Genomic DNA, 22,128 nt, shown 5'->3' on the forward strand with positions numbered 1-22,128 from the left:
TGTCGTTCTTCTCTTGAACAAAAAACAAGTTATTTTAAATATTTTAGAAGCAAGTAGCTTTTGAACATTCTTCAAAATATTTTATTTTGTGACCAACTGCAGGTTTGCTTTAAGTGGAGGATAAGTAATGACAGATTATTCATTTTTTGGTGAACTATCCCTTAAAAACCCTCTTTTAACATTTAATGATACTCCTGACTAAAAGGGACTAAGCAAGTTAAGCAGGTAGCGTTAATTAAATAATGAACTTCCACCCTTAATACCTGTTAATAACAAGAACAAAACTCTTCAATACGATTTTCTATACGAACAATACAATTAAATACTTTTAATATTTCGGTAACACTTTATAATAACAGTACATGAATAATTATGTATTAATATGTAAACTAAACATATACTTTACTATCAAGTACTTATGAAGGACTGCGCTAATCATGAACTAACTTTAACTACAACATGAGTCACATGAGTTCATATGTGAATAACGGCTACCTTAATTACTTGTTAGTACATGATTCTTAATTAATGTATTAATTAACATCTAATTTTAATATAAACGTAACCAACATGAAAACGTGAGCTGTTAATTTATAATTATAATGACTTTACTTTGAGGGGCACATCATCATTAACTCATCCTTAACTACTCATGAACTCCTGTGTTTAAACTGATGTTGACAGAACTCTTTTCCATTGTTATTCAGTGTATACGCACTAAACTGACATGCATAAGAAGTTCATGAGTAGTTAAGAGTGGATTAATGATCATGTGCCCCTCTAAGTAAAGTCATGATATAATTATACATTAACATATCATGAGTTCATTATGGTTAAATTAAGCATAAACTAATGTGGTAATTAATACATTAATTAACAAACAATCATGTACTAACAAGTAATTAAGTTAGCCGTTTACACGTGACACATGTTGTAGTTAAAGTTAGTTCATGATTAGCGCATGCATTAACTCATCATTAGTCCATAATAAAGTAATGTTTAGTTTACATATTAACACATTATTATTCATGTACTGTTATTGTAAAGTGTTACCAATATTTCTGCTACTCCTTAAAGAAAACAACTTTAAACACTATTTAATTTGAACAAAAGAGTTTGGTCATTTTATTTCCTTCATAAATCCATCGCATGCATAATGTGAAGTCCTGAGGCCTAAGGATTAGGTCTTGTGTGAATTTGACAGTGTTTGTTGAGGTGGCTTTTTTGTGTGAAGCTCTTTCCACAGTCAGTGCACGTGAACGGTCTTTCTCCAGTGTGAATGATCTGGTGACGTTTTAACTGGAAGGCTGTAATAAAGGTCTTGTCGCATTGAAAGCACATGTGATTCTTGGCAGCGGTGTGTGTTTTCTGGTGCTTTTTGCAGTTGTCCATTCGAGTGAAACTCTTTCCGCAGACAGAACACACATGAGGCTTCTTCTTCGTATGGGTTATCAGGTGACTGTTCAGATTTGACGATGAACCGAATTGCTTTCCGCACTGATCACAGTGAAATGGCTTTTCTCCAGTGTGAACACGCATGTGGCGAGTGAGATGTGACGTATCTGTGAAACTCCTTCCACATTGTTTGCAAGCATGTGGTTTCTCTCCGGTGTGAATCGTTAAGTGCTTGTTGAGATCTCCATTTTGTCTGAACCTCTTTCCGCAGTGTGTGCAGATGTGTGGATTTTCTCCGGTGTGTATTTGTGTGTGCTTCTTAAGGTGGCCTGCTTCTGTGAATGTTTTTCCACACTGAGAGCAGGGGTGAGGTTTCACTCCACTGTGAAGTTTTTGGTGTCTCTTTAAGCTGACGGATGTGATGAAGGTCTTACCACACTGCAGGCAAACATGGTCTCTTTCTCTGTTATGTATTTTTTGATGCTGTTTACAGCTGTCCAAACGTGAAAAGCTCTTTCCACATTGGGGGCAAGTGAAAGATGTTTTGGTTGTCAGTGTTCTTTTTTGCAAAATTGTGAAAGTGTTGTTATGATGTTCCTCCACCATGGTCTTGTTGTTTTATCCACACTATATTAGAAATATTTAATTGTTAGAATCAGATTTTAACTGTTTTTTAATCATCCTAAGAAAAGATTAATGAAAAAAGAAAAAATAAATCACAGAGTTTTATTTTTATCAAGTATCTCTGTCATTTGACTATAAAATGATACAATCATTGATAGGGATTTTCCGTAAAATGTTATTTAAATCTAAAAAGTAATCAACCACTCAAAACAAATGTACAATTCAATATATTTTATATTTAATCATATGATGTTTTTCCACAAATAGAACACACAAATAGAGTGAATGAACTATGACGTCACCTTTGGCCAATCAGCTGCATAAAACTGGTTCCCTTTATAAAATCCCTATATGATCTTACCATAGGCTTTTTGGAATATTGCAAATAATAAGCTCTGCGTTCAGACCATAGACTGTAAAAGATATGGACGTAGTATCCGTGACATCACCCATAGGTTTTTGAAGAGCGTAAATGAAGATACAAGTAGGCACGTCAAACCGTCGCCATTTTGTTCGTGCATCATCATTGTTTTGCAAGACAGACACCTGCTGGCATTTTGCTTGGACCTGGCAGACAGACTTTACTTTGGGAGAAACGCTTAATACTCTATTACCTGCAACTCCTTTGTGTTCTGACCACATGTGCTTGGCTGTACACTATATCAATAAAGTGTTTAGACTTTTAAAAACACTGTTGTAATACATTGAGCCACTAAAGCATTGTTATTATGAAGTTTTTCGACAGGAGGAAAACACGAAATACGTCCAAACACTTCAAATATAGTCTGTGTTAGTAAATGCAAGACTATTGATGAAATCCAGGCATAACACTGTATGACAACGCTTCAGATGACTGTTCTAGAGCCTACAGCTAATCAATCTGTCAGTTTCTAGAAGGCATTACACCTCTAAAGAACATTATAAATGATAAATGATCTTAAATAAAACAAATACATTTATGGAGATGGCGTATAAGTATATAATTTCACTCACCAGGGAAAAGGAGGCCACGTGAATGGTTTGTGAGCACAATTAAGTGCACACAGCAAGCCATATCATCTGATAATTGTAGGAAATAATCCCAAAAGACAATTGACTGTAAAGAAAACATTAACCAACACAAAAATGTGATGTATATGGCGAGTTCATCGGCTAATTAGCCGTAATCAGCTCAGGTGATGAGACAGCGAGCAGCGAGACATAGCTGTCACTCAAGTGGCCACGCCCTTAATTATGCAGACTTAATATAACTTAATAAAAACGAAACGGATGAGTTATAAAAAAATTCACCTCCCTTACAGTTGTCATGAAGGTTAATCATGGCTATATGCACAAAAGCCATCTTTTGTACCAGGCTGTAAGCATGTTTTTATCAGCTGTAAAAATGGCCAATTTCCCATTGCAGTCAGAAATGACCTGGACTTCCTGGAGCCAGCCCCCCAAGGCGAGTCGATGAATTGCAGTTTTAGTTACTTCCGTATTGGCTTCCCGAGGGAGAACGGGAGGTTGCCGCTTGGTTCAGACCATAGACTGTAAAAGATATGAACGTAGTATCCGTGAAGGTTTCTGAAGAAGCAAAAGAAGCTACCAGAGGTGACCAACTGTCATCATTTTGTTTGCGCGTCATCGAACCGACCAGGGGATACCAAACAAGGGCAAAGAGGCGGAGCGAGAGTGAAGTTACAGACGCCTGCTAGCATATTGCTTAGTGTTATTAAAAACACTGTTGTAAAATGTTATTTAAATCTAAAAAGTAATCAACCACTCAAAATAAATGTACAATTCAATGTATTTTATATTTAATCATATGATGTTTTTCCCCAAAGGACAATATTACAAAAAAAAAAACACAAATAGAGTGAATGAACTATGACGTCACCTTAGGCCAATCAGCTGCAAAAAACTGGTTCCCTCGATAAAATCCCTATATGATCTTACCATAGGCTTTTTCGAATATTGCAAATAATAAGCTCTGTGTTCAGACCATAGACTGTAAAAGATATGGACGTAGTATCTGTGACATCACCCATAGGTTTCTGAAGAGTGTAAATGAAGCTACAAGTAGGTGTGGCCAACCGTCGCCATTTTACTTAGACAAGCTTTTTTGGCAGAAACGCTTAAAACTTCATTACCTGAGACCTGTTTGTGTTCTGATTACATGTGCTTGGTTGTACACTATATCAATAAAGTGTTTAGACTTTTAAAAACACTGTTGTAACACATTGAGTCAGCTGCTTCCGACAAGTTTTAAACTTATTTTTAGAAATATGGTACATGCAACAATTTACTCTGTTTATTTTATTATAATGCACGTTATATATTATAAATAAATACAAATATGCAAAAAAACACATCTGTATATAGACCTATGTGCCTTTTGGATAGTTTTTACGTGGGGAAATACATTTGTTTTGCTTCATGTAAAATGTTTAAAACATGTACTGTAAGTTTTTATAAATGTGTCAATAACATAAAACATATTTAAATAAGTGTATCAAGCGCGTGCAGAAAGCCTGCTTACCTGTTTTTTGCTTACAAATTGACGTCATACTTCCTCCACTCAATATTTACAGTATAGTAGAGTTTCCAGTATAGACTAGTCTAACTATACCTGCTAAAAGGATCCTCGAGGTAGTTCAATCTTCTGGCAGTTTCACTGTCTGAAAAAAAAATAAAAATAAATCTGTGAAGCAACAGCACAACATAATTATATCAACACATGAATACTTACACAAGTCATTTCATTTGTGTCTAAATAAATAATAATTTTAGTTCATCGCTAATTATTTACAAACACTGCTTACATTATCCCACAAAATATTATTTATTAGTCAAACTAAAGCCACATAATCTAATAAATAGAAAATTATAATAATAATACAATTTCTTGTGAGTTTCTTAAAAGTTTTTGTCTTGTGTTCCTTGTGTTTAATGTAAATTACTTGCATGCCTGTGAAAATTAATATTACATTTTTATGTTACAGTTGTATGTAAATCAAACGTATTGACAAGTTTGAAGACACAAAGGGAAATTGTTTTATATTAAATGAAAATGCACGAAATGGCCACTGATGTCCTAAATTTTGTTTATATTGTTTTTTTGAGTTCTGGATATGTATTTATTATATTTATATAGCTCTAGACCACTTACAACGAGCAGTATAGAATTTCTGGTCACATGACGCCTGACGCACAAACCCCTCGCATTCTTCCAAGATGTCCTCGCAGCGAGGAGTGCCTACATTCTGCTTGTTTGTCCGGCGTGCTGTGTTCGAGAGTAGGTAAGAGGTAGGCTAAATATAAAATTATTTACTCGTTCGTATCTTACTTTACTAACTCAGAATCAAGGACCAGACAATAAGAAAGAAGAAAAAAATATATAAATAGGCAACCTAAGAAAACGAAACTGAAAGTACAAAGTACGACAAAAGAGTAAATGTTAAACTACAAGCTCTTGCTATCTTTCGGGGTCAGATGTCTGGTTTAAGACGATTGACACATTTACGTTTTCTTGCTTCAAGTCCAGCGGTTGGATCGGTGTCAGGACCATGGATGCAATCCAAGTAGGTTATGAAACCCGGAGGTAGAAAGTTTTGCTTATGTAAACAGTACGTTCATTCTTTTAATCACTTTGAGCGTCCTTTACTGTGTTATGCCGCTCTATAAATACGATATATAGCACGATATACGAAGTTACAAAGCACAAAGTTAATCAAAAAGGGAGTTATTCTTACGTCTGGATCGTATGCTGGGTGGGAATTACCATTTTGGGAGTATCCGAGTGTTCTCTCAAACAACAAGATGGCGTCATTACACATAAACGTTGTATTTAAACAAAATTCAGACTCACTTTAAAGCCTGAGAGATTAAAAAAAATTGCCAGAAAATTTCTGGAATTGAGATGTTTATTAAACCATTAAAAAATTCTTTAAAAAATCCATATACATTTTTTTAAATATTTATTTTGTATCATATTTGATGCATTAGGCGTATTTTAAATTAACACTATGTTATATAAAATATTTTTTACCTTAATGTTTAAAAAAAGGACATTTGAGAGTTTTTATGTATTTTTTTTTTAATTAAACATTTTACAATCTTGTTTATTTTACTTTGTTGTAGGTGTAATATCAGCTTCAGTCCTTGTTCATGCAAAGATGTACTTTACACTTATACAGTACACATGTGGGAAGTGATCGCTGGTTGCATGTCTATCAGGTTTCTCCATGTTGTAAAATTACCAGGGTCATTTATTCTATCATCAAGAGGCACACTGCAGCTTGACTGTTTATAGTGCATGTTCATGTACATAGCTGTAACTTTATCTCTTTGGCATCTGTGACTACTGAACTCCCAAAAACAGGACACAGTCAGAAAGCAGTTGATATGAGTCATCTGTGCCTTCCTCAGCAGATGCAATGAAATCAACAAATGTAGCATGATATTGTATTTTTCTCCATTTGTATTCTTTCTTTGCCCTTCACTCTCCGCATTCTGACTGTGTCGTGTGATTGTGTTGTTGGGATCTTTATTTCTGTGCTTGTCTGGACTACACTTTCTTCTTGATAATCTTCCTCATCATTACTGCCTGAACGACCATAATCATGAATTGCCTGAGGAGTTTGTTCCCCTAACTGCTCTGTCACTTGTTTAATTGCCATCCATTATTATGTTGATGCCATTTTCAAGACGCTTTATTTTTCTATTTTCTTCTTCTTCTATTCTTTTTGAAATCTCAAAAATACACATATGTTGATCAATATAGTTTACAGATTATGAATTATTGTAAAATACCCATAATGTATTTATATCATTTATCGTATTAATGTATTTTAAGATGGCATTTCAGTCACTACTTAAATGAATTAAATCATTCAAGTACTGTGTGTTTGCATTGTAGTAGGCATGATGTAGATTACATTACAAAAATGTGACAAGATTGCTCTAGAACAAAGGACTTTTTATACCTGATGTTTAAAATTTGATACACACATTTTTAACACAATTTATTTGTAACATAAGGAATCAATTATTACGCAATTATGCTTTGTTTCAATCAAGAAAACTTTTATTTAATAAAATCAGTCACAATATAAATTGTATTCCTATTATAACAACTTGAAATTAGCAAAGAGTTTCCAGCCAAGAAGCATAGGAGAAATTCAATGACAGCTGCTATTTTGAAAAGGTAAATAAAAGATAGAGGTAAAGTTGGTTTTATATTCGCACATTCGTTCATTTAGAAGTCTCTATATTGTTTACCATGTTACTTTAAATATTCGATCGGAATTAGCATGCAAGTATGACTTGAAAACAATATTAACACTGTTTATTTGACTGTGAACAATGTTGTACTTTGATAGTCATTGGCTGCTAATATGATTTCGCTATTTAAAGTTTGCTAATATTACATTTATGAAATTATATTATTAAGTGAAAAGTGCGAATGTGCGAATATAAAACCAACTTTATCTCTATAATAAAAGGCCTCCCACTGCCTGCAGTGTCATGAAAATATAGAATACAAGTATCAAATAATATGCAACAGGTTTTCAAATGAAGTAATGATTGCATGAGGTTGATGTGATATAGGTCTTATGCATCAAATATGATATCAGCTGTTTTATAGGGTAGTCTTTCGCTGTGCATTAATTCTCTCTTAGAATCTGGGGAATTTGCAAGGGTGCCATAGAAAAAAAATTCTGGCATCTGAAATATTTTGGTGAACAGTATTTAACATAAATTCTTTACCATTTTTGTGACAATTGTTTTTTTCTGACAGAATTCTTTGTGAAAGGTTTAAATGCTCTTTGTAGAACCAATAATGCAAACAAAGAACCTTTATTTTAAGAATGTTTTAACAGTCTAATGTAAAATATTAGTGCTATATATAATACATTGCAACTAAGCAGCTGTGTGTAGGAGTTTTTGAACAAGCTAATTTGATAAAAGAAAGACATTCACTGATGTATGAACATTTTTGTAGCAAGTTAATTGTACAGTATCTTGCTTGTTTATACAATTTGTGCCGCTAAACACAGAATTCGTGGAAATTAAGTCAAATGACAGGTCTCCAAATTTGGTGGTGGTTTTTCTGAGATTACTACATTGAGACTTGTATATCTTGTAAAAAGGCACCTGAGAATTGAATTACGTTTTGCAAAAAGGCATACCAAGTCATGGCTAGGGTTGGGTACCGAAACCCGGTGCAATTATAGCACCGGTACCTTTGTAACCGGTATGTACCGGATCAAATCAGCATATGAATTTCGGTGCCTAATTTCGGTGCCACTGGTGCTGCGACAAGGACGTAAGAAGCATTAAGGGGTGCACAGTGGCACCCCCAGAGAATTTTCTTAGGGGTGGCCAGAAGAGGCCGCACCAAATCTTGGGGTGGCACACAAAAAAATAATGAATTCAGTGTAATGTTATATTTTTGTTTCTGGTAAATGTAATAATATGGTTTTAATTAATTTTATTAATTACTCTTAAAATTTTGCAGTGCTGTCGCCTCACAGCAAGAAAGTCGCTGGTTCGAGCTTCGGCTGGGTCAGTTGGCGTTTCTGTGTGGAGTTTGCATGTTCTCCCCGCGTTTGCGTGGATTTCCTCTGGGTGCTCCGGTTTCCCCCACAGTCCAAAGACGTGGTACAGGTGAATTGGGTAGGCTAAATTGTCCGCAGTGAATGAACCCAGAGATGGGTTGCAGCTGAAAGGGTATCCACTGTGTAAAACATGTGCTGGATAAGTTCATTCCGCTGTGGCGACCCCAAATTAATAAAGAGACTAAGCCAAAAACAAAAAGAATGAATAAAATATTGCAATTTTTTCCTTGAAATAATTCAGCAAGTACATGTGCAAACCAAATAAAAATCAATATTTTGTTTAAAAACACTTTTCATATATATAAATAACTTCAGTTATTTTTCACATACTTTTATTGTACAGCATACAGTAAATGCCATGTCTAAAATTTATGAAAATTAATGAGTTAATTAATAAAACGAACAAATGAACAAACTGGACAAAAGGCATTACTATATACACACACACACTCACTTTACAGACCCTAATAATATCATTTATCCATATCCCTTTTTGAGCCACAAAATTATTAATGCAGCTTCTTCTATTGATGTACCTTTAGGTAAATTAAATTGCCATTGCTGTCTATTGAAGATGTGTGCGTGCTGTCAACGATGATCGGGTAGGGGCATGGTGGTTCTCGTTTAAATGACACCCTGGGTGAACCACCCCATACACCCCCACCCCCCTTAAATTGTTAGATTTTTATTCAATAAATACAACAATTTATATTTATTCTCAATAAATACAATTCTTATTAATATTGTTATACAATAATTATTCTAAATAAATAATAGAATTCAATCCTAAATGTTATTGGAGTGATATGCTAAGATCACTTAAGAAACCTTTTGCATGAATATTAATTATGACAATTCTAAAGAATACAAAAAATATATGTTTTATAGAATTATCTGTTGTCTTAGACCCGTGGTGGCCGAGAATTAATGTTATGGAGCCTTAACTTCCTGACTCTTTATCCCTCCTTTCTGCTTTATAGCCATGCTTAGTGAAAGTTATATCATCATCATATTATATAAACTTTAGTTTAGTCGACTTGAATAACTCGCTGCGTGCCGACACAGACACGTAAGTCTGTTACTCCGGTTTCACGGCGCATGAGTGGCGCGTATTTTATCGGCGTGCATGTAAACAACCGGACTCACAAAGGAGTGCGTGAGCCGCACGTGAATGGTTTTCTGCGCGCATGCGTCAGTTTGCTTTCACCAGCGTTGAACCAGCGCTGAGGGGGAGAGGTACTGAATCAGCTACGTCAGTGGCACCAACAATAATTTAGTGGCTGCATTTTATTTATTTAGTTATTTATTGAAATATTGGCAATTTACATAAGTACATTTAAATTAATAATGTCAACAGCAAAATCATATTGGGGTGGCCAGAGTTTTCCCAGGGGTGGGATCAAAGGCACACATAAGTACGCGTTGTCACACCATCTCTAAATATCTAAACAACTTTGAGGAATACGGACAGGCGATGTCAGGCGTTTATTCTTGTTGCTAGGGAACAGACTCACGCATGCACGCAATGCACGCAGTACAGCGCATTCGGTGATGAGAGAGACTCGCTTCAGTTCAGCACGTATGATTGCGTTCATCAAATTAGCTTAAACTAAGCATTCTAAAGCGAATTTTACAAGCAAGGTTTCTGACACAGCGACGTGAAGCAGATGGGAAACACGTCAAACTTAATGACACATTTTAGGGCTCAAAGGCAGAGGAAAGGCAGAGGAATGTCTCTGGCATCATCTGGCACTTTAAATATACGTACATGGACACCAATACTTCGATTTTAATATGATTAAGACAATACTCTGATTTAGAGTCTAGACTACCATGTAAACACTGATTTTTGATAACCTTAAAAGGACCACTGACACCTGCGTCGCGAAATGCGGAGGTTTTTTTCTTTCCATTTAACGTTTAAATTCCATTAAAAGAGCACTCTTCCACCAGTCCCCGTGTCAACAAGCTTGGCCCCCCTAAATTTGGACGCGTATTTTTGTGTCAAAACGCCACGGAGAAGCGAGATCAGCCATCGGTGACTGCGAAGATGTGTATAGCTGCGTCCCAAATCGCATACTTATGCACTATTCTACGCCATTTTGTAGTATAAATAGTGTAAGTAGTGCGTTCACACTGAAAACTCTAACAAATAATAAGAGCAATTTTATTACCCCGATGATGCACTCATTCAGCCTGTAAAAGGAGGTGTGGAATGGAGGACACTTCAGGCACTCAATGACCGCAGTTTTGCTCAGGTATCGGAAGGGGCGGAGCTATCGGGCGCACATGTTGGATAACTTTATTTTGGATTGTGAAAGCAAAATTCTCCAATGACAGTGATCATAGCACCTCCCGATGATGAATGCGGTTATACTCATGGCAGGTATTATTTGATAGTTTGGTAACTTATTTCACTGATTTGGCAACCGTCAAAGGGAAACGGTTTGAATTTCCGCTTAGTAAAAAAAAATTAGGGTGCCATTTGGGACAACACTACATACATATACTATGCTATTGAGTGTCTAAGTGCATAGTGCATGAGTGCATAGTGTAGTGTGCCATTTGAGACGCAGACTCATTTCCACTGACTGGTACGGTACGGTTCGGGTCGGTACGGGTCACCTTCATCAGGCTTGCGTTTCCACTAACAAGGATACACTTTTGGTGGGCGTGGTGTATGACAGAAAGTTTCAGTCGACGTTATTTTCGCTCGAGGAAATGTCTACAATAAATCAGAATCAGTTTTATTGCCAAAGTGCTTCACACACACAAGGAATTTGTTTTGGCTACAGATGCTTCCAGTGTACATAAAGTGACAAGTGACCAACACAAAATAAATAAATATGATAAATAAAAAATAAAAAAGACGATAAGCATTAAACATAAAGCTGTACAGGTCACTCACATATCATATGAAAAGCACTTCTCACAAAACAGATGCTTTACACACATAAATACTTGAGTAGAAATGTTTATTACTAACTTTTCATATCAACAGGATTTGATTATAACTGCAGATCAATGACAGTGCAAAACAGCCTACTGTAACGTCTGCAATTAAATAAATGAAAATATATAAACACATACAGCCCCTTACAGTCTCCGATATGTTATCAACTACAGAAGAACACACACAACAGACATTTCGTCCATATTTAAGTTCAAAAACAACACAAAATATAGCCTACAGTCAGTGTAAACCTCTCATCTGTGTCTGTAATCTTCAGCAGCACATGTAGCATCTGTTAGACAGTAATTCCGTCATTCTGAGTTCATATTAGTCCAAAAGGAGAAGATAATAAGTTAGTTATTCATGGCATTTTGTTCATGTTTGCTGAAAAATAATGTGCTCCTTTTTTTCCCGGCTTCTCCTTTGTTCTTTCGTGCTTCACTCTCGCGTTTGTCTGTGTCTGACAGGATCGGGTTTCAAAAGCACGTCAATAATCAAGCGCATGTTATTATCATCAGCTCAAGAAGTTTGTTATTTCAGATATAGATGCCTCGTAAAAAACTCCGAGGCGCAGGGTAGATTCTGCTCTACTCCATGGCTTTGTGGCTGTTCCTCAAGACGACGACAAGGTTTGTTTGAGCCCGGATCGACCATGGCTCGTTATTATATGTATATATAATTCCGCTGTAATCTCTCGGCTGTGTGTGTATTTTAAACATGGCGGGTTTTTTGTTTTCATTCTGACGTATGTAAACCAATAGCGTTCAGCTGCGCGTCTAGCTCCGCTTTTTGGTACCCTTTCTCGTGTTTGGTACCCTTTCGAAAGGGTGCCAAAAAATGGTACGGTACAGTTCGGTTTGGTATGCCTTTTGACAGTGAAAACGGCCATAAAAGCGTACCAAACTGAACCGTACCGTACCACTCAGTGGAAACGGGCCAACGGGCCTCTCTCTGCGTGCTCTAGGTGCACAAGCTTTTGCTCTCTCGGGCACTTGCTCTCTCTGTCAGTGACGGTGCTGCGCGCATTAGCCTAGTTCCCCGCATCCATCAGAAGTTGACGTCCAAATTGACACAGGTAATATCGATTTTAACACTTTTAATATAGGAAGTGCTCGGCTATGCAGAGACCATTATTAATCAGAAATCTAGTGTACATAGTTTTACGTTAAGAAAAGCAGTATTGAATTTACAAACAGTCGGCAAGTATCAAAGAACAGATGTAACATTGATCAAATGTTGTTTTCAGTCACGCTCATGTAAGTCATATTCAACTCGTTAAGTTTTGCTTTCATTCATTTTTGATTTCCGTCTCCAACACTTGATTTATTTACCACACATTTTTAAACATAATAGTTTAACTAATTTCTAGTATCTACTTTTTTATCTTCCCAATGGTGACAGTCAGTGCATAACATTTTACTAGTTATTTTGCAAGACAGTTGTATTCAGACAAAGTTCCTTTAAGTATTTTATAGTCTTTTATTCAAATTAAAGTGTAATTTAAAGACTTAATCAGTTAACTATGAAAGTTGAAATTTGTCAAATTATTTGTAACTGATTTGTGTATAAAAAAAATATACAGTAAATATTTCTTAAGGAGGCTAATAATACTGACCTTAATTAAAAAAAAACTGCTTTTATTCAAGAAGTAAACAATAAGAAATACGACTTATTATGACTCCAGAATAATTATTTGTTAGGAAACACTGAAAATTTTCAGAAACATTATTTTAAATGAATGGGAGGGCAAAATAAATTGACTTCAACTGTAGGCCTATCTGTTAAAGTTTAAAGGTGCAACAATGTGCCTTGATGTACTTGAATGTTAGAAATGTGTTATCCTACACCAGTACAAAGTTACTTGTCAAATAAATGAACATGGAAGATTATCTTGAGTTTAAGTTATTTAATTGTCTTGTTTATGAAGACTGCAGAGTGATGCATAAAAAATGACTTCCAATAATTTTTTAAGTATTTTGTGATATATGGTAAAATGTGCCCCCCAAAAATACAAGTGGCCCCTGAACTGAAAAGGAGTTAAGTATTTTGATGATAGCCTTTCCACAGGTTTGTAGTAAGCTAATGTAATTTCATAATGCAAATCTTAAATTCATGCTAACCAACAAATGATCAAAGGAAATGTATTAATATAATTCAAATATATAAAATATGAATTGATGTTTTAAACTTTAATTATATTGTTCTAATAAAATTATTTTTTAAAAGATTTTGTCAAATAAAAGATTTTTCTAGAGTCATCCACCATAATTTTGTGGCTCAAAAGTATCGGTTCAGGCACCGTTATGGCACCAGTATCGTTCTAAAAGTATTAATTTAGCACCAGTATCGAAATAAACCCAAACGATACCCAACCCTAGTCATGGCCCCTTTAAATTGTATAAATGTAGGATTTAAAACATGTAATATTAGTACAGGCAAGTTTCCATATGTTCTGTGCTGATATGACATGACAATTTTGGAATAGTCACTTTGTGACAAAACCTATGACTCTCAATCACTGGCTTATCGTAGCTGATTAGTTTGTTTTATAAAAATTGAGTTGGTTTTTAAATCATTTGTTTTGTCTCAGAAGATTGGGATGACAACTAAATGATGGACATACAGGAATCAGAAGAAGATATGGAGAAGGTGGAGTGCGAATGGTAAAATATTGCATTTTCTTGTCTGTTTTGGAGTATTAATGCAGAATAGATAATTGTTATTTGCAAATTTGTCTGTATTTGTATAACTTGTTGCCCAGTCATTTAATTCTAAAGTGCATGTTTTTTACTCAGTAAATTAAAAATATTTGTTTGTTTTAAAAAAAACATGCAAAAATGTTTGCAGCACACAGATAATTGTATGTTCATCTATTAATCATTGAGTCTAAAATGTATAGTCCAGTTTTAAATACTAGTTTTAAATACTTAATATATGTTTTATTTCAATTAGAAATATTTCTGTATTAATGTATTTAACATTATTATTTCAACTTGCAACACATTTTTACTGTTTCTCACTGTCAAAGGGGGAGTTTGCCCATGACACCATCTCCAGCTCCATCATTCATGTCTATAAAAAGTGGTCAGTCAATGGATCGACCTATTGCATTCAACAGAGGAGCACAAAGCAACATAGGAGAGAAGTATGATCATTTACTCAGGGGGCTATATGTAGTGTACGCATTGTATATTAATAAATGACAAACCTTATTATTATCTATAAAACCACTTGCTTGGCAAAATTCATCTTTTAATTGTTTTGAAAACTTGTTTGTCTTCTCTTGCACATTTTTTAAAGTAAATAACTGTTCAGCTCCAGTGCACTTAATGCTATGTTCTTTAAATCCACAGTAACCTGTAATAATCTCATGTTTTCTTCATGTACCAAAGGGTGCGATTAGATGAAACACCATCTCCTGCTCTCTCACACCTGTCTATGACAAGTGATCAGTCAATGGATCGGCCGATTGCATTCAACAATGGAAAGCAAAATTACATGGATGAAAGGTATGATCATTTACTCTGTTAGCCGGTTTAAGACAGAGTTCCTATTGCATAATAATGACAGTTCATGTTATTATCTGTTAAACCACTTGATTTACAAAATACATCTCTTAAGTATTTTAAGATTTGTTTTTCTTCTCTTCCATAAATATTTAAAATTACATAACTTGTTCAGCTCCAGTGCATTTAGTGCTATGTTCTTTGAATCCACCGTAACATGTAATAATCTCATGTTTTCTCCATGTATCAAAGGGTGCGATCAAATGAAACACCATCTCTAGTTCCCTTACATCTGTCTATGACAAGTCATCAGACAATGGATTGCCCGATTGCATTCAACAATGAAAAGCAAAGATACATGGGAGAAAAGTATGATTATTTATCCTTATTAAATAAGGAGTGCTTATAGTTTAATGACTTAGTGTCTAGAAAACCACTTATCTGGAATTGCTTGTTTGATTTAGCATGAAAAAGTCATCTGTCAATGGACCAGCCAACTCCCTTCAATAGTGAAACTTGTAGTTGCATTGGGTTGTTATTTATATGGCAGTTATTTACTTTTGACAAATATTAATAAGGTAAACATTTTTTAAAATGTTAAATTTACATTTTTTTTTAATCATGCTTCAATTTTCCTGAACATTTTGAGTACGGCTGTGGCCATATTTTTTGTCATTGTAATATTTGATCAACACTTAATTTTGTACTTGTATAGTGTGAGACTAGCTGAAGCACCATCTCCAGCACCCTCACACCTGTCTGTAAAAAGTTATCAGTCAATGGATCGGCCGATTGCATTCAGAAATGGAACCCTTGACTATGGGTATGAATAGTTTGAGAATTTACTGTTTTATATGGTGTGCTTACAAAGTGTGGTTCTGTCCTTTTCTTGCATATTTTGTAAGTTTGTTTTACAGTGTTCTCTTTTTTTTTTCAACAGTCTTAGACCAAATGAAGCTCCATCTCCTTCAGCCTCATACTTCTCTTTAAAAAGCAACCAGTCAATGGATCGACCAATTGCATTCAAAGACAATACTCATCCTTACAATGCTAAACGGTATGAAAAATTAAATCTTTGTTTCAATAATTTTCTTTTTGAATGTTCTGTATGAATATTTATTTTCTGTATGAATATGGTCCCCATGTCACACTGTCCAATCTTAGTCCAATCAACTCAACTCATCCTCTTTATTATGAATTTGAAAAGCTTCCTTCTGCTAGACGATACAGAGTACCCACAGCAAAAACAAATATTTTTAAGAAATCTTTTATACCGTCTGCTATTACCATACTGAATAAATGACCATGAAGTAAATTGTATGTCTAGTGTTGTGTGTTGGTTATCTGTGGTGTAGGAAGTTTTGTGTTTTAGTACTCTGTGTTTGTATTTGTGATGTTTGGGAGGCCAAAAATGAATTTCCACACGTGTGGACAATACAGTTTTCTAATTCTAATGTCAGACAGTATGACAATCAAGACTCATCCAGGGTTTTACATCATCAGTAATAAAAATGAAAAGTCATTCAAAATGAATAAAAAATGTCAACAATTTCCCACATATTCAACACATTCAACAAGGCTCTGTATCTGAAATTTGTATTTGTACTGTCCGCCTGATGCGTTTCAACATGTTTGCTGAGATATTTTGAAGTTGTAGCACTAATAATATTCATCGGGTTTGGGTACTTTTGATTCTTGGTGACGGTCATCAATTGCCAGTGATGATAGATCAAAGATGTTCACTGTCTGGCCCTGAGGCTAACCACTAATCTAATGATTCTTGGCATTGTCAATATGACCATTAAGACATTATTTAAAAATTAAAACTATTCTTCCATCTGCACTTAAATTGCATTCTAAGAAAAATTCATAACAAAATTTTGTTGATTTATACTTTATTTACAGCAATTTTAGGAATTTACGTAATTTTAATTCAACACATAATGAGAAAATGATATTTTATGATTTTACAAATATTTTGAAACTGATGTTATATGTTCACTGATGTAATATATTTACTGACAGATGATCAGATGACAGATGTTGAAAGTGTAGTGGATTTATTCAGATTGGTTACTGAATGCTGACATCTGATAATATTTGCCAAAAACATTAGAAGTAAAAATAGAGTTTAATTTGTTTTATTATATTTCATTATAGTATATGTAACCTTATTCACAGTTTGAGACAAGAGGAAACACCATCTCCAGCACCATCATTTCAGTCTATGAAAAGTCATCAGTCAATGGATCGGCCGATTGCATTCAACAGTGGAACCTCTAGTTACACTGGGTATGAAGTCTTTGAGAATGTTCTGTGTTTTCCATTATTAAATTTATCAGGCATGTACTATCCATTTCTTACATACTTTCTTGTACATTGTTTAAATATAAAGTTTGTGTTTCATCCTGACAGTCTTAGACCAGATGAAGCTCCATCTCCAGCAACCTCATATTTGTCTTTACAAAGTAACCAATCAATGGATCGACCAATTGCATTCAAAGACAGAACTCAAACTTACGGTGCTAAAAAGTATGACAGTTTACATTTTTTAGTATTGTGTATATACTGTACATATGCTTAAACATACACATTTGAGAATACAACATGCTTGTATGAACATGGAAAGTCATATTTGCAAATCCTATTTTCTAAATCAAAGTCATATTTCTCTTTCTCTCTCTCCATGTAACAAAGGGTTTTGCATGTGGCACCCTCTCCAGCTCCATCATTAATGTCTGTTAAAAGTGATCAGTCAATGGATCGACCGATAGCATTTAGCAGCAGAGCACGAAATTACATGACAGAGAAGTATGAGTATTTACTTAGCGGATTAAATAATTGTGTTTATAGCTGCAAAACTGCTTGTTTACCACAGCATATTTCTGATTTTAAATGTCTCCCTTTAACTATATATACTATATATAGCATTGTTAAACTTGTGCATCTTTCTCCTAAAAGTTTAAATGAACCATATGAAGCAACATCTCCAGCACCTTCTTTAACATCTCTGAAAAGTGAGCAGTCAATGGATCGACCAATCACATTTCGAAACGAAGCACACAGTCACGAGTTTAGAAGGTATATGATTATATAAGATGGGCTTTCTTTGAATTTTGTTGGCATTTATTTAAAAAGGCTAAAATCTTCTGAACATTAAGAATAGATAAACTCCTGAACAAGAGCCTTTTGAAGGTGTATGAAATGCGTAATAAAAAGGATTTTTTTTATTATAATGCTTTTTTTAAAAATGTTGCACTGCGATTTGACCTTCTTTAGTTTACTTGTAGTTTTTCTTTGCTGTACTTACTATCACTGAGTGTGTAATAACCAAAGATGTTTCCACAGCACACTTTCAGCCGTTCTGCTGACAGACGATCACTACAGATGTTCAGTTTGCACAGAGGTGTTCAAAGATCCAGTTTCTATCCCTTGTGGACACAGTTACTGCAAACACTGCATTGAGATATATTGGAGCAAACCAGCACAACCTCAGGGTTATGCTTGTCCTCAGTGCAGAAAGAGGTTCAGAGATCGTCCAGTGTTGAATGTAAATCTTTCTTTGACTAAAGTGATTGAGGAACTTCTAAAGGCAGGCTTTAGTCCTGCTATTCCTGTTCAATGCTATGCTGGCCCTGAAGATGTCCCCTGTGATATCTGTACTGAGATGAAGCTCAAAGCTGTTAAATCCTGTTTGACCTGCACTGCATCTTTCTGCGAGACCCACATCAGACAACACTATACAGTACCAGCCCTGCACAGACACAACCTGGTGGAGGTAAGTAGTCTATCTATCTGTCTATCTATCTGTCTGTCTGTCTGACTCTGTCTCAGTCTCTCTCTTGGGGACCCCCGAATGTCTATTCGTAATTCTTTTTTGCTTTTATGTGATGAGGTAACTGAAAAAATTATAATAAAAACATAATAATGTATGACTTAGACTACTAATGCTTTTTTTGTGCTCAGGCTATTATTTTTCCAAACAAAGAAGAGGAAAAATCACAAGATGAAATCAGAGATTTAGTTACAAGAGTGACTGAACTAGAAGCGGTAACTATGCTTTTTAGATAACTAACCAGCTGAAGTAAATGTTTCGGTACTTTTGTAAGTAATGTTGAAAATAATTTAATTTTAATGTCTATCTTTTACAGACCTCAAAGCGTTTGTGTAAAAGATTTGAAATTCATTGTAATGGTAAGTAAATGCATTTTCTTCATATGGATTTAAATGCAAAATTTATACAAATCTTTTTTTAAATATATTTTACGGAATCCCTTTTTTTGCTGTTTGTTAACTACAGATTAGAATTTCATGCAATTAATCTGTTTTATTATTTATCATCCTAAGTTTTAACATTTTAAGTGAATCACAAAACAAGAGCCTTAAAATATAAAACTATATTTGCATATTTAGGGCCAGATTTAAAGTTTTTCTCAGTCACTTTGGTGCATTTCTCACAACACAATTTATATTTGCACAACAGTTAGTGCATTGCTCTAAACAATTAGTGCAAACTGCAAAACCTAGTTATTAACCTGCAAAAGCGTGCACTTGCTCAAAATGGATAGTTCATTCCTCAAAAGCAAGTATTGATGTCAATGAAAGTGTCAGTGTCATCAAGATGAAAAGTCCTGACACCATTGTTTATGAACAAGATAGTCAAATGGCTTTGTCATATTTTCATTATGACAGTTTACTCTGTACTTTTTTTTACAATGCAATAAAGTCAGATTTTGGTGACACTTCCTGAAAATGCTCAAGACAGCTCTACAGTATATACTATTTGCACAGCCATTTAAAAACTACAGTAAAGTTAGACATCACTGCATTTAGTGAGGTATCTGAGTACAAGACATTTTTACTGCATTTGCTCTTTGCAACTCTAATTTATTCACAGCATTGTGCAAAACACTAAGTACACCCTTATTTACAACAAACATAAACTTCCTTTGGGTAGAGCTGTGCACAACTGTAAACAATATTGCAGTACATAATGGAACTGAACTATGGTGCAAAACTCCCAAGTGTAATTTGTAGTTGTAAAGAATAACCACAAATGTGTATCAGTAAATTTGTACTCGCAGAGCAAATTTGCAAATGTGCAGGTATTTTTTGTCTCCAACAAACACAACACAACATTTACACTTGTTCAAATCCTTCAATGCAGGTGCACAAATCCCATCGGACGAATCACAAATACAGAAACTCATCTGCTCATGTTCTTTGCTACTATTGTAGTGGATATGGTGCAAAACACATTCACACACCTGAATCCAGAAATGTGAAGTCACAGACAAAACTTGCACATCTGTAGAGGAGAATGTGTATCTACGCAAAGAGAGCTGAACACGTGTAAAATGCTTGATTGTTTTTTTTTTTTCTAAGCACGAACACAAATATGTTACTGCAAAGGCTTAAATCTGCCGCTACGAGTCTCAAGCGCTATTTTTCACTTTCAAATCTACGTTTCGCGCTCTCGCTCTTCTGCACCAAACATCACTGTGATATTTGGTGCAAAAGTGACTTGTGTATCTGCCAACCAAAACGTGGCCTCTCAGAGAAATTTAGCCAATCAGAAGAGGTTTCCTTGACCTGGTTTAGCCATAGAAAAGAGCTTGCGACAGAACGAGTGGGGAAACAATGACATCCTGGTAAAGGTACGTTTTCATTGCTTCTTTTTTTTTATAACCACTTATAGTTGTACAGTTTATTGTTAGTTTAAATAAATCTATGTTAGTGATCTGTATTCATAGCTAGGATTGTAGCTAGGACTGTATTGACATAATAAAGGCAAATATCAAATTTTTGTAACTTGAATACAATATTTGTTTTCCTTCTAAGAAAATTTTCCACATCCATCCAGAAAATCCTTGTGTATATACTATCACAAAACATGTGGACAATAGATTCCTTTTCCATGCAACAAAAATCATAGGAATAATCAATATCCAAATTAAATCTCTCTAAAACCTCTTTAGCTGGATATATACTATGTAAAATTTTAAATGTAACTTCTTTTACTTTGTTATTTATACAATATGCTTCATAAGAACACCAAGCTTTTTTCCAATTTATATTTATGAAAACATTGGTCCATTTTAAATTATTATATATAACTGTATCACCTGTTAAAATATTTTTAATATATTTATTAGTATAGCTTTGTTTAATAATATCAATATCTTTTAAAAAAAAGTTTTCTTTAACATATTTTCCTTCTAAAGATTTATTTCTATACGCTTTTATAAAATGAAGAAGCTGTTGAGATATGGCATCAAATATAATAGCATACTCTTTTGGAGTAATTGGAAAACCAAATTTATCAAAAAATTCACTGTAAGACAAAAAAAATTCCATTTAAATTTAGAAGTTGTCTAACTAATATAATATCATTTTCATTCCATTTTTGGAAGAAGAGAGATTTGTTTTTATATTGAATACATCTATTATTCTAAATATTATACTTGTTTGGGGAAAAATTGTGCTTAAATACCAGCATCCAGGAGAATAAAGCTTGTTTGTGAAATTTAGCTAATTTCACTGGAAGTTTGTCAATTTTAAAATCACAACTCAACAGAAATTCTATTCCTCCCATCATGTCAAATATGTGTTTTGCAAAAGTATACCACATACTGTCCTTTTATTTCATGAATTAAATTAACTAATTAATTTTGAATGTATTGTTTAAAGTTTCAAAACTTAGCACAGATAACCCACCATTGCATTTTTGTTTACACATAATTTCCTTTTTTAAATAGTGATGTCTATTTCTCCATAAAAAATGAAATAGTATTTTGTCTAATTCTTTATATACATTTGATGGCATCTCTAGAGCTAAAGACACATCTTGATATCCCTTCCGCTTTGGACAGGAAAACCCTACCATTCACAGATAAATCTCTTTGAAGCCAGATATTAAATCTAGTCTTAGTTTTATTCATTATGGGTTGAAAATTAAGCTTATTGCGTTCATTTTCTTCTTTATGAATGACAACCCCTAAATATGTAACTGTATGTTAGGTATACTATGTAATTCTGTCAAATTGCA

At 34.4% G+C, this 22,128-nt stretch overlaps 1 protein-coding gene across 6 annotated transcripts in view; it reads left to right on the forward strand.

Annotated features, from left to right (window-relative positions):
• The first annotated feature begins 5,223 nt into the window (after positions 1-5,223).
• Positions 5,224-22,128, forward strand: part of si:ch211-281l24.3 (uncharacterized) — a 102,184-nt gene continuing 85,279 nt past the window's right edge. For 3 of the 6 annotated variants that reach the window (XM_056473191.1, XM_056473196.1, XM_056473197.1), the window contains exons 1-14: positions 5,224-5,307; positions 14,165-14,237; positions 14,603-14,719; positions 14,967-15,083; positions 15,333-15,449; positions 15,796-15,903; positions 16,021-16,137; positions 17,262-17,372; positions 17,496-17,612; positions 17,778-17,891; positions 18,042-18,161; positions 18,429-18,858; positions 19,047-19,130; positions 19,232-19,274. In XM_056473191.1, the coding sequence (XP_056329166.1) occupies positions 14,185-14,237; positions 14,603-14,719; positions 14,967-15,083; positions 15,333-15,449; positions 15,796-15,903; positions 16,021-16,137; positions 17,262-17,372; positions 17,496-17,612; positions 17,778-17,891; positions 18,042-18,161; positions 18,429-18,858; positions 19,047-19,130; positions 19,232-19,274 (1,648 nt within the window). In that variant the 5' untranslated portion in view covers positions 5,224-5,307; positions 14,165-14,184. The remainder of the gene's footprint in view (positions 5,308-14,164; positions 14,238-14,602; positions 14,720-14,966; positions 15,084-15,332; positions 15,450-15,795; positions 15,904-16,020; positions 16,138-17,261; positions 17,373-17,495; positions 17,613-17,777; positions 17,892-18,041; positions 18,162-18,428; positions 18,859-19,046; positions 19,131-19,231; positions 19,275-22,128) is intronic. The other 3 variants (XM_056473194.1, XM_056473193.1, XM_056473195.1) reach the window with 3 other exon arrangements.

Source organism: Danio aesculapii, chromosome 15 (assembly GCF_903798145.1).
Source record: "Danio aesculapii chromosome 15, fDanAes4.1, whole genome shotgun sequence".
NCBI lineage: Eukaryota > Metazoa > Chordata > Actinopteri > Cypriniformes > Danionidae > Danio > Danio aesculapii.